The sequence below is a fragment of the Prionailurus bengalensis genome, chromosome B1 (genome assembly GCF_016509475.1).
Source record: "Prionailurus bengalensis isolate Pbe53 chromosome B1, Fcat_Pben_1.1_paternal_pri, whole genome shotgun sequence".
Taxonomy (NCBI): domain Eukaryota; kingdom Metazoa; phylum Chordata; class Mammalia; order Carnivora; family Felidae; genus Prionailurus; species Prionailurus bengalensis.
Genome location: NC_057344.1, coordinates 87,069,101 through 87,082,174, shown reverse-complemented (window position 1 = coordinate 87,082,174; position 13,074 = coordinate 87,069,101). Strand labels below are relative to the sequence as shown.

General features: G+C 41.1%; 2 protein-coding genes across 4 annotated transcripts in view; one reads left to right on the top strand and one right to left on the bottom strand.

The window, feature by feature from the left end:
* Positions 1–164: 164 nt before the first annotated feature.
* On the bottom strand, positions 165–4,639 carry NDUFC1 (NADH:ubiquinone oxidoreductase subunit C1). The gene is made up of 4 exons (XM_043604010.1): positions 4,505–4,639; positions 4,052–4,155; positions 2,235–2,314; positions 165–322 (listed from the first exon to the last, which is right to left on the bottom strand). Exons 1-3 carry the CDS (start codon positions 4,569–4,571, stop codon positions 2,255–2,257), a joined length of 231 nt encoding a protein of 76 aa, XP_043459945.1. The 5' UTR covers positions 4,572–4,639; the 3' UTR covers positions 165–322; positions 2,235–2,254.
* A 3,662-nt stretch (positions 4,640–8,301) lies between these two features.
* The window catches only part of NAA15 (N-alpha-acetyltransferase 15, NatA auxiliary subunit), an 84,666-nt gene continuing 79,893 nt past the window's right edge, over positions 8,302–13,074 (top strand). For 2 of the 3 annotated variants that reach the window (XM_043603984.1, XM_043603978.1), the window contains exon 1: positions 8,302–8,698. In XM_043603984.1, coding sequence (XP_043459919.1) covers positions 8,645–8,698 — 54 coding nt within the window. In that variant the 5' untranslated portion in view covers positions 8,302–8,644. The remainder of the gene's footprint in view (positions 8,699–13,074) is intronic. The other variant, XR_006301042.1, reaches the window with a different exon arrangement.

Here is a 13,074-nt window from a genome sequence, read left to right as displayed (position 1 = left end):
AATCCTTCAGTGATTTTTTAATCTATCTCCTTAATAAGTAAGTTTTCTTACCAATGTGTTCTTAATTACCACTGGCCCTGTTATCAGATGGTACTTTCCACATAAAAATATTTCTAATAACATACCCTAGAACTGACATTCTCGACATATTGTTACAACATATATAATCTGAAGAACACAGAAGTTTTTTTATTTTTTTCATTTAATGATGCAAACAAATGCTGATTTGACATACATTCACATATAACTTTTTCTCTCACGTTTACAACTCAACAGATTGGTGAATCCAAAGGAACTGGTATAATCACTGTATGAAGCATACCTATAATGAAGAGAAAAAAATGAAAACTATAGCATTAACCAGCAGAAATAATATTAAAATTAGACCATTCTGAATAATTCACCTTAGAGCATCTTGGAAAGTCTAGAAAATAAATCCACAAAGAGTATCAACCCTTCATTTTACTTAAGTTTTAGCAAAATATATATATATTTTTAACGTTTATTTATTTTTGAGAGAGAGACAGAGCTCGAGAGGGGAAGGGCCAGAGAGAGAGGGAGACACAGAATCAGAAGCAGGCTCCAGGCTCCGAGCTGTCAACACAGAGCCCAATGAGGGGCTCAAACTCACGAACCATGATATCATGACCTGAGCCAAAGTCAGATGCTTAACTGACTGAGCCACCCAGGCGCCCCTAGCAAAAAATATTTTATGTGACCTATAAGAAAGTAGCAAAAGCATCTTGATTTAAATATCTATTTTATTCTTATCTCTTGATTGGCTGACTAAAGTAGTGACAGCAAGGTGATACCAATAGGAAAAAAAGTGAAAATTTTGGATTATCAAACCCTAAACAGCTGAGTTTGAGAGTTGTTAAATATTTTTTAAAAGTGTTTGCTAGTATTTACTATTTTCTTATCAAGTGAATATGTTACTTACTTTGATCAACCTAATCCATGAAAGTTGAGATTTGTGTTTTCATTTTATAAAAGGATTAATACAGAATTTCTTTAAAAGGATTTTCAGAAATATACTATGTATATACACAGATATATTGACATATAAAATAAACTCACCCCCCTTTTTTTTTTAAATCACAGAGCATGCAGAGTATAGTATCTTGTTCATAGACAGATTTTATCAGGAACTGTCCAATTGGGTGTTAGTTGTAATGACAATCATAATGAAATGGTCATATGGTAAAAGATTCACCAGTCTACTGCCCATATATATTCATCCATTCTACAAATAATAAATTCCCAGTAGGCCCAGGCACTGGGCAATTTGCTGAGTACATCATGATTAATAAAATAGACAAGGTTTCCGTTCTCATGGAATTTACACTCAAGTGTTGTATATGATAAATAGATAAGATGTACACAAGGGGCACCTGGGTGGCTCAGTTAGTTAAGTGTCAGAGTCTTGATTAGGGCTCACATCATGATCTCACGGTTCATGAGATCAAGCCCCGCATCAGGCTCTGCACTGACAATGCAGAGCCTCCTTGGGATTCTCTCTCTCCCCCCTCTCTCTGTCCCTCCCCTACTTGCATGCCTGTTCTCTCTCAAAATAAATAAAAATTAAAAAAAAAAAAAGAAATATATACAAGAATAGTGGTAACTTGTGTCTTCAGGACTATGATGTAATAAAAAATATGATTTTGGTTTCATTCTCTAACACAATGTTCTTTGAACATAGTCAAAGCATAATGATTAAAAATGATTATGCTGAGAGACACTTGAGGTAAGGTATTAAAATTCAAAAATTTGTCACAGACAGGAATATAGGTGCTAAAAAATGCAAACCCAACAGGGACACCTGGCTGGCCCAGTTAAAGGAGGATCTGACCCTTGATCTTGGGGTTGTGAGTTCGAGCCTCACCTTGGGTGTAGAGATTGCTAAAATAAAATAAACAAAAAAGAATAGGGGCACCTGGGTGGCTCAGTTGGTCAAGTACCTGACTCTTGATTTTGGCTCAGGTCATGATCTCACAGTTTGTGAGACAGCTCTGCATCGGGTTCTGTGTTGACAGCATAGAGCTTACTTGGGATTCTCTCTCTCCCTTGCTCTCTCGTGCGTGTGCACACTCTCTCTCTCAAAACAAACATTAAAAAAAATCTTAAATACTTAAAAAAATGTATCAACCCAATTAAAAAACAACCAAAATACACTATTTAAAAAGAGGCCAAATTAACTTGCATAATTTATTAATCCTATAAAATTGCATACTTACTGTATTAGTATTTCAATAGTTTATTCCAACCCATTTCTTCTTTTATACTCTAAAACATCTTCATTATGTTGTTTGATGAGCTAGAGTAGGTAACAATTAAAATTAGAAATGTAATCTTCTTGGCAACTTAAAAGAAGAGGCTAATTAATGATACTTATATTTGGTATATAAGAGGTATACAAGAGAAATAAGAATAGGTTAAAAGAATTTACAACTATTCTAGGGTTTGGGGAAGGCATGGGGCACTGGGGCCTGGATTTGTTTTTCTACACAGGTTGGAAAAGCAAAAAAGAATTACAATTATTCTAGTTAAAAATGAAAGACTAAGAGATACAAAAGCCCAAAAACTATGAATGGCATATACTTGTTGACTTCAATCTAGCATGCTAAATTTGAAGACAGCAGCCCTTACAAGCTTAAATTCAACTTCTGCCAAATAAGTTATTTCATTCAGGGGGTAATTAACATAATAAATAACTTACCATAGAGGAGCTAAACCAACACAACCAACCAGAACTGAGTTCTTAAATGAGGTCCAGGTTGGTTGGTGGGTGTGTTATACTTCTAACCGTAGAAGTTTGATACTTCAGTGAATGATCAACTCCATCCCTCAACTATATGTGTATTAATTAGATGTCACAGGAGATAGACACTTTCTTAAAACCACTAACAGAATGTGACATAATATCAAAACAATGGTTGATACAGGGTGACATTTGTTGCAGTCAAAGATCCAATTTCAATCAGAGTTCTCAGCAGCAATCAAGCTTTTTGGGGAAAACTTTAAAATTCCATTGTAACAAATATTATTGTAAAAAGGATTAGTTACTGTCGTTGTTAAGTTGTAAATTACTTTCAACATCTCTTACTCCTTCCCGTGTCAACAAACCATTTTATATATATATATATATATATATATATATATATATATATACATATTTTTTTTTTTTTTTTTAAAGTTGGCTCCAGAGCCCAATGCAGGGCTTGAACGCACGACTCTGAGATCGAGACCTAAGCTGATATCAAGAGTCGGATGCTTAACTGAGTGAGACACCCAGGCGACCCTTAACAAGCCATTTTAATGAGAAAACCCAAATTAAGAGACCTAAGAGTTGGAGGTGGAAAGCAGTGGAAGAAGCCAGAAACTCATTAGCTACAAAATAAAACATTTTAAATACTGATGTAGCACAGATACTTTGAGTCAACTTTAAAAAAATTACAGAGGCAGTATTTCACCTTGGTCTATAGTGTGACTCTTAAGTCAGGGAGAACCAGGGTTCAGCAAACTACCTACCACGTAGTGTTGCTGTAAAGATTAAATGAGTTTTTACATGTAAAGGCATGGGGGGGGGGGGGAGCTGCAACACACTAAATACAATTTCCAACAATGTACTTATGCAAATATCGATTAAAATCTTATGTTTGGGAAGTCTAGTGGGATTTAATTTGTATAGCTTATTCATTGATGATTTGTCCCTATGGCATCTGAAAAAAAGTGCCTTCATAAAACCCAACCAGCCTCCATCCTCGTTAGGAAATAAAGTGCAATTAATATTTAGTAAAACTATCATTCATCACAAAATCATGCTACTTAAGGATGCATGACAGAAGTTTCGGCTTCATCATATTTTCCCAATACCGCTGAAATCTTTAATATTTCTTTTAAGTCTCTGGGACTTCCCTTATGAAGAAATATGTAATTAGCAATTATATAAACATCCTACTGGATGGGAGATTTGCTCGGCAACAATCTCACAGTGACATTTCTCCTCCCCACTGCGTTGGGGTCTCGTGACATTAAGGGAGTAAAAACTCACATAGATCCACAAGAAGACGGAGGTGCCCAAGGTCAGTCCAACTTTCAGCCAGTCAGGTCCGTCATGTGCCGGCTCCCGCACGTAGAATTTTGATCGCGCTGAAGCTGAAAGGGGTCAGAGTCTGTAAATCTATAACGTATTGCCTTGTAGTAAAAACCCTAACATTTACGTTTTATTGCTTTTAATTCTCCCTTCACTACTACCTTCCCCCGCTTGAACAGCCCAGGAAATAGGTTCAGAGTTGTCGAGTGGCATTAAGAGGAGGGTCGGCGGCGGGTGATGGGGAGCCTCAGTCAGGGCTGAGATCCAGGACGCAGGCCGGCGAAGGTCACTGCGGGACGAGTCCAGACCGCAGCCGCCCCCTGCTCCTGCGGGCTGGGTTCACTCTGGGAGTGGCAGACGGGGGCGGGAGGGGGGGGGGTCGGGTCGGCCTGAGCGAGGATGGACACTCACAGCCACTTGGGATCCTGGCCGGAGCCAGCAGCTTGGAAAACGGGCGCAACAACGCGGGCGGCGCCATCTTGCCGGGCCGGGCTCCGCCTTCCCCGCGTACCGTCTCCCCCGGAGTCGGCGCCTGGCCGAGCGCCCCCTGGCGGAACAAAGTGCGGGACTCGCCGCGCCGTAAGGCTGCGTCGAGGTGTTGACTCTGGAGAACCGCGGGGGTAGCCAAGTACTCTAGCACTCCTGGTCTCAGCCTTCTGTCTGTAAAATGAGGTTAGAGAAGAAATGATGAAAAGGGGGGAAAGGGAAATTTATCCACTTCTCTGTCTTTTGAGAGTTTATTTCAGGCCCCTGTCCCAGGGATACTCAAGAGATTTACTAAAATCTTGCTACATGAGCCAGAAAACTGAAAATGAAGTGTCATGTTGAGTAATAACTAGCACTTTGATTGAATTCTGTGTTCCAGACACTGCATTATGCATCATATGGTTTACATGCATTGTCTCATTTCATGTTCTCAATGACCACTTGATATGCCTTATTATCCGCAGTTTACAGATGAAGCTCGAGGAAGGCAAGCTACTCATCCAAGGTGAAATATATTTGAAAAGACCTCTCAACAGTTCCTAAAAGTCTGTTCACACACACTGTCGTAGTAAAGCTTCACAACGCTGTGGGGAGAACCTTCCTATTTTGGAAGTGCCCTGATTGGCTCAGGCTCAGGATCCCACCGCCAGAGGAGGTTGGGATTCACATTAAGGTCTTCAGACCCCAGATCTAGTGAGCCTCCTTAGCCCACCTTAACAGGCTTGGATAGTCTCCTGGGGCCATGAGCTGTAGAACAGTGTTCATAGTGTCAAGTTCAAGTTGCCATTCCTGTAGACCATATTGTAGCTGTTGATTTTTAGGCAAATTACTTAATATCTGCATGCCTGAGTTTTACAGCTATAACATAAAACCTATAGGGTCCTTGAGAAGCTTAGAAAGTGTTTGGTAGTTGTAAACAACTTGTTTTTGGCTACCAAAGACATTGTATTGACAACAAATATCTTTCACGATTGAGCCAGATTTTGTGCATTCAATTGTCAATTCAATCTGATGTCTAAAAGACTGTGAAAAATATGTATGTAGGTAAAAGAAATAATAAATTTTAACACTTTAATCCTTTAAACTTAAGGCCATCTAAAAGCACAATGAATGTCAGCAAATCTCTTTTTCTTTCTTTCCTCCCTTTTTTAAAGTAAGCTCTATGCCCAACGTGGGGCTTGAAATCACCACCCTGAGATCAAGAGCCACATGCTCTTATTTACTAACTACATGCTGGTTATTGACTGACCCAGCCAGGTGCCCCACCTCTGTATATTTTCTTTAGCGATGTTATTGGGGGGAACATTTAACCAAAAATTATTGACCAAAGAGCAAAATAATTGTACTATGCTTTTAGGTTCTTTTTTACATGTAACTGATGGCTAACTAGATTGCTAATCTGTGAGTCACATTATAGTTTGTAACCTAGTTTGAGCCTCCTGGACTCATGCTCAAGTAAGCAAACCACCCAACTAATATGCTGAGTCAGTTGTTGGTTCTCACCTTGTTGTCCACTCAGCAACCTGACAGTGGTATTCTTTCTACATCATCCCTTGGAAGCTTGTCCGGACACAGGTTTTGCTAGTATCCAACAAGTTGAAACAGAAGTTATGTTTAGTCAGAGCATACAGAACCCAGTAAGCAAATTACTAATTTCAGTACTGCTGTTGGAAAAAGGCCGTTTTGTTCTTTTAGTCCCTGTATCCTTTTACTAGTGTATATTTTGGGAAAGTGATGAAGTATAAGCACATTCCTCTCAGCATGTTAGAGCTGATGGAACCCTACACTTGGAGTAGGCAGCGGTAGGTGAAACTCCATCTTGAGAAAAATCCTGATGAAGCAATTCCAGCCAGGAGCTAGTAGCTATGATATTTTGGTAGAAGCTGCTACGTGAAATCCATGTAAGAATTTCCGGAACTCGAATGCTAAAACCTTATTTATGACCCAGGAAAAAGGTGACAGGATTTGAGTTAGCAGCTAGAAAAACAATGTTCTAGTCCCAGATTTTTCCTCTGGACAACATCTTACTCGACTCACACTTCTTGTTCCCAAGGAGGGTTAAAGAAGAGCAGAAGTTGAAAACAATATAAAATAGAAGATCACTACATATATGTTTATTGATTTATGATGCATGAGAACATTTTTTTGTTTACTTTTGGCAGGGGAGGGGCAGAGAGAATCCCAAGCAGGCTCTGCACTGTCAGCACGGAGCCTGATTGGGGCTCCAACTCAGGAACTGTGAGATCATGACCTGAACCAAAACCAAGAGTTGGATGCTTAACCAACTGAGCCACCTAGGCGCCCCCATGCGTGAGAATATTATACAACAAATTTAGGATCTGGAGAGGGATGTGGTTCCTGATGTACCTGTGAATTTTTATTTAAAAAACAATCCGAAGCAATGACAAAATGTTAACATTTGTTAAATCTGAGTGACAAATATATAGACTTTTTAAATGTATTTTTTTACTTTTTTTAAATGCTTTTTATTTATTTTGAGACAGAGACAGACAGAGCATGAGCAGGGGAGGGGCAGAGAGAGGGAGACACAGAATCCGAAGCGGGCTCCAGGCTCTGAGCTGTCAGCACAGAGCCTGACGCGGGGTTTGAACTCACAAACTGTGAGATCATGACCTGAGCTGAAGTCGGACGCTTAACTGACTGAGCCACCCAGGCACCCCAATGTTGTATTTCTATAAATTTCAAACACTTAATAATTAAGACATACAAGTGTCAATAGAGAACATCTTAAGTATACGAAGTGGGAGAATTTTCACTCTACATATCCCTTTCGTAGTTTTAAAACTGGGAGGCTATTTATTTATTTATGGCTAATTTTTTTGTGAGGAGGCACTTTGGCAATAGCGATATGCAAATACTTAAGGTAAGATGAACGAACTAACCATCCTCCTCCTCCTCCTCCTCCTCACTTATATACACTTAAGCGGAACAGGCCACGTTCGGTGTCTAGTCCGATCTTGCCTACTGCAGCAGTTCTCTAGTATCCTTGCCTGATATTCCGGTTTTCAAGATTTGAAGATTTCTGGTGATGGGGAATTGAACACAGTATTAAGCACTAGCTTTAAGCCAGCTCCAGTGGAGTCAATGTCCCTGAACTCTCCCTACCCCAAGGAGACCCAGTCATTAACTCTTTACTGTATGGATTCACCAACTAAATAAAACACTTTAACTTTCAGATGCTTCTTTGGCAGTACAAATATGGCGCTTCGGATATAGCTATCTTTCCAGGCTCACCTTAAGTAATAAACTAAATCACCGATACTCCAGCCATGCCCATTTCATTGGTAAAGCTCTCTCACGGTTTTCACACACCATTAAGCCCCTCCTTTCCATATCTGTTTCTAAGTCCCCCTGGGGTGAAGCCTTCTTTCCTTTCCGCCTCTGCTTCTTAAATAGGCACTTCACGATCAAACGCAGAACTTCTTGAACGCCTGCATTTTAGCACTTCATGCTCAAAATGTGATCATACAGGCTGGGAAAATCTACCCAGTGAATGAAGGACCACTCTAGCAAGAAAGAACAGAAAGGCTATTTCTGAGTTGGAAGCGGCCGTAAAACGTAGCCAACCTGCCCTCTGCACCTCCAAGACATTCTGAGAGAAGGGATGGGCGGGACCTGCCGCGACCCTCGCGGCCTCCGCCCACCGACCGGCCTCCAGGTTTCCCAGCAATCTCTAGGACAGAGGAGGTGGGGAAAGGAGGTCATCGCGCCTGCGTGCTAGGAGATGTGACCCGGGTGGGAAAGCCCTCCGCGTCCGCCATTTTGGCTACCTCTGTCGGTCTGTTCAGTTACCACGTGAACCGCCGACGGAGACCCGTGGGGGGGGGGGGCAGGCGGCGGCAGCATTAAGTGAGAAAGGAAAAAAAGACAACAAGGGGAAGGGGGTGTCGGGTTGGGCGACGCGGTGACATTCGAGGCCTGGTGGCGGCGGTGGATCAGGGCAGTTAAGGCTGAAGCAGCCAAGGGACGGCGGCGGCGGCGGCGGTCGGACAAACAGACTGACCGAGCCGGGCGGTGGCGGGAGCAGCGGGAGGAGCCGGAACGATGCCGGCCGTGAGCCTCCCGCCCAAGGAGAACGCGCTCTTCAAGCGGATTTTGGTAAGTGTGGGACTCTGGGCAAGCAGTGGGAAGAATTTAGCCGGTACACGGGCCTGTCACCCCTAACCTCGGCCCGGCGGGCACCGAGCCACCTCCGCCAGGAACCCCGCCTTCGTACTCGTAGTCAAGCCGAATGCACCCCCTCGTCCCTTCCCTGTGGTTCCCACTTCACCCCGCGCGCCCCCGGCCACGGGCTTCCTCCTCCTGTTTCCATGCTTCGGAGGCTGTGGTTCCGGACTAGGCCCTGTTCTCCTAGCTTCTAGACTGCAGGTTTTCACCCGCCCCAAGTGAAGGGAGGACAGGCCCGGGCTTTAGCAGGAAAGCGGGCAACACAGGCAGGAGTCGCGGCCGGGGCGGGGGGGGGGGGGTGGTGGTGCGGGAACGCTGCCGGCAGATCAGGGTGGCTCCCTTGGAAGGAACAGGTGGTGCGGATGCGGCACAGCTCATTCATTGCCCAAGCGCGGCTCTCTCTCCATCGTCCGTCCCTCCCTCTTCCTCTCTTGATATTCACCTGTCCCCGCCCGGCCCGGGTCACTGAATGACCTGGAAGGTGGGAAGGAAGAGGTTCAGCAAAGGAAAGGAAGCTTTCTAAACGACTCCTTTCTTGTAGTCAGTTTCATACTTGAGTTTGCAGATTCTCGGCCTCTCTTTTTCCCTCCTTTCTGGATGGAGCTGGGAAGGGGCATTTATTTCTTAGTTTCCGAGCGGGAAACAGCCCCACCCCGTACCCTACTCGGGAGGTGGGGCCCATTGCGAGGGGGCGGTCCAGCTGGAAGTGAAAAGTTTATGCACTTTTTAGTTCAGATGTTCTAGACGCGGCTTTTTTAAGGGACTGAAGTGTATTAACACTGATGCAAAATTTTAGCAAAGACAACATAAGAGCTTTTGAGATGGATCTTTTTGACGGTAGTTCGAATTCACTTATTCCCTATATTTCAAATGTGTGCAGTTTCTTTTTTTGATACCTTTAAAATGCAGTTATGTTTGGAAGGACTGTTTACATTGTAAAATATATCTTGTAGTCTTGGCGCTATAATTAATACATTGTGGCACATTTTTTGTTTGGCATGTAGTGTGTGGGTTGCCCCTTCATGCAGACTTTTGTTTGTGAAAGGATTAACTGTTTGCAAAATTTAAAACAGTGTGCATGAAAGTGTTAGCTTTTTTTTTTTCCTGCAATTTCAGTTTACATCACTTGTTTGAAAAACAGAACTCTGGGGATCTAGTTTTCTAGAAATAGGAGTAATCCATGTTGAACTAACTTTGATTTTTTATTTTATTTTTTTTAATGATTTTTTTTTTGAGACACACACACACACACACACACACACAGCGTGAGCGGGGGAGGGGCAGGGCAGTGAGAGAGGGAGACATAGAATCCAAAGCAGGCTCCAGGCTCTGAGCTGTCATCACAGAGCCCGATATGGGGCTTGAACTCACAAACTGTGAGATCATGACCTGAGCTGAAGTTGGATGTTTAACCGACTGAGCCACCCAGGCGTCCTGAACTAACTTTAGATTTTAAAAAATATGCATATACCTTATGGAGTTAGTCAATTTTTGTTGAAACATTTATCAGAAGGTTATATCCAATACCACATAACTTTTACCTCGAAATCCTTATTGCCATTTTTTTTTTGTTTTACGAATAATGAGTGTAGATGGGACTATAACATAGTTTTAACAAAACTATTTACTTTTACATTTTTTAAAAGACTAACTGGTGTGTAGGTTCGACTGTAACAGTTTTAGGATAAAAATTTGTCTCAAATCTTTCTCCTCAAACCTGTTTTTGAAAAAAAAAAACAACTCAAGAAGAAAAGTTTAGAGAATACAAGGAACAGTCATAAACTCTTTACTTAAACTTAATGTGTAACATTTTGCCAGATGTGCTTTTTCTCTCTTCCCAAAGTAAGTTGCAGACATATTTCATCCCTAAATGTCCAGCAAGATTTTTTTGAGAATAAGGACATTGCCCTGAATAACCATAATACTGTTAACAACCATTCCCTAATACTGTGGAATGTACAGTTCATATTCAGATTATCCTAGCTGTTAGGGTAGCAGTTTTTAAAAAAGCAAACTTTTAATTTTGATATAACTAGATTCACATGTAGTCAAAGGAATAACACAAAGATCCCTTGTACCCTTTCCCCAGTTTCCCCAGTGCTAATGTCTTACAAAATTGTAGTTCAATATGGTAACATTGATACACTCTACCAGTCTTATTCAGATTTCTCCAGTTTACTAGTACTAATTTGTGTGTTGTATTTAGTTACGTGCAATGTTATCACAGTGTAATTACATAACCACCACTACAGTCAATATGCAGAACAACAGTTCATCTGCACAAGGATCCTTGTTGCCCTTTTAGAACCACATCCTCCACCTCCTTCCCATCCCCTCTACCCCCAGACTCTGGCAACCACTACTATTCTATTCTCTATTTCTATAGTTGAGTCATTTGAAGAACACTTACTGAAAAGAATCATACAATATATAACTTTTTAGGATTAGCTTTTTTTCTAATGCAACATAATTCCCTTGAGGTTCATCCAAGTTGTTGGATGTATCCATACTAGTCTGTTCCTTTTCGTTGAGTAGAATTCTGTGATATAGATGTACCACAGTTTAACCATTCATAGAATAGCAATTTTTGATTAAGCATTTTACAGTTTTTTTCTGGTGGGATAGTTGGGCAAAACCTTTAAGTTCATTGCTAAAATCAAAGTGCTAAAGGATCTATTGTGATAAGGTATATGCAGAAGAAATGTGAAAATTACTAAAGAAAAGGGTATATAATGTCCTTATTCTATTACATTAGGAATGAAGAAAACATTACTAAACAAAAGTATAGTTAGTATTCGCTCTTTCAAAACTGCTTTTGCTTCCTCGGTTTTTATGGTGTGTTAGCTCTTTTGATTTTAAGCTCCTCTCTCCCCCCCACCCCCATCTGAAAAGTTGGGCATACTCTAATGCCTGCAATAAGTGTTGCTAGGTTGGTAATTGTTAAATCATTCCACCAGTATTCAGTTTTTGAGCTGCTGCTTTGTTAGTTGTACCATACTTGCTCATAGTAAATTTGTGTAGAAAATGAAGTTAGTTTTTAAATATTTGAAAACTCAATTTCAAAATAATGAAGTATGTTTTTGCCTCAATTTTTCAAAGGAAACTTCTTATACACATCAGTTTGCAAAAAGTTTCTGTAATAGATTTGCCTGGCTTGTTCTAGTTTAGTTGATCTCTAAAATTCAGTTTTGTTGCATATTTGGCCCCTTTTTTTCATATATTACTTAACTGTTTTCTGCTAAAGAATTGTCATAAGTTGGTCAATGTCTGCAAATGTGTCTTGTCTATAATTTGGAGAAAGGTCAGGGAGTGAATTTAATGGGATCTATATTATGTTGGAGTTTGGTTTATTTTTTTTGAAATTTATTTATTTATTTAGAGAGTATACACAGAAAGGGGGGTGGGTGGGGGGGAAGAGTAAGCAAGAAAGAGAATCCCAGGCAGGCTTGGTGCTCACCGTGGAGCCTGACTCAGACTCAAGAGCTTGATCTCATGAACCCTGAGATCATGACCTGAGCTGAAACCAAGAGTCAGATGCTCAGCCGACTGAGCCACCCAGGTGCCCCTGTAAGAGGTTAGTTTAAAGAAGAGTTTTTTGTGTTTACCAGAAAAAACTGGTGTTTCTGTGTTTGTATTTGTGTGTGTGTGAATTTTTTGTTGTTGTAATTCTACACTGTATTAACAATCTGGAAAACTTGAAAGTCGTTAGAAAATTGTGACTTTGCCCCCTCTTGATGCTGTTTATCTAAATAGTTTGGGGGTGTTACCAGATCTTTACACCACTCTTGTAGGATCTAGGTTAAGAGTAGGAAAAATGAGGTTGCCAGGGTGGGATGAAATTCACACGTTTTTATTTTTATTTTATTATTTTAAATATTTATTTTTAGGTTAGCGCAAGTGGGGAGGGGCAGAGAGAGGGAGACAGGATCTGAAGTGGGCTCTGTGCTGACAGCCTGACAGGAGTGAGCCTGATGTAGGGCTCCAACTCACAAACCATGAGATCACCATCTGAGCTGAAGTCCGAGGCTCAACTGACTGAGCCATCCGGGTGCCCCTACACCTTTTTGGATTTTAGCCTGTTTGGACAAATTGAATATACCCTAATACCTTGCAGTCAAGTGTGGGCCAGGTTGGTGACTGTTGCTGCTGCTTTCCTCTCTTCAGATGTTAATGTGAGCTGTAAGGGCAAAAAACCTAAGTTTGGGGTACTTAAAATATTGTACATCCTTAATCTATTTTTGGATTTTGCCTGAATGATTTATGTTGTTAGGTAAAAGTCTAGAGAAAGAATTTTTCTTCCCTAGAAA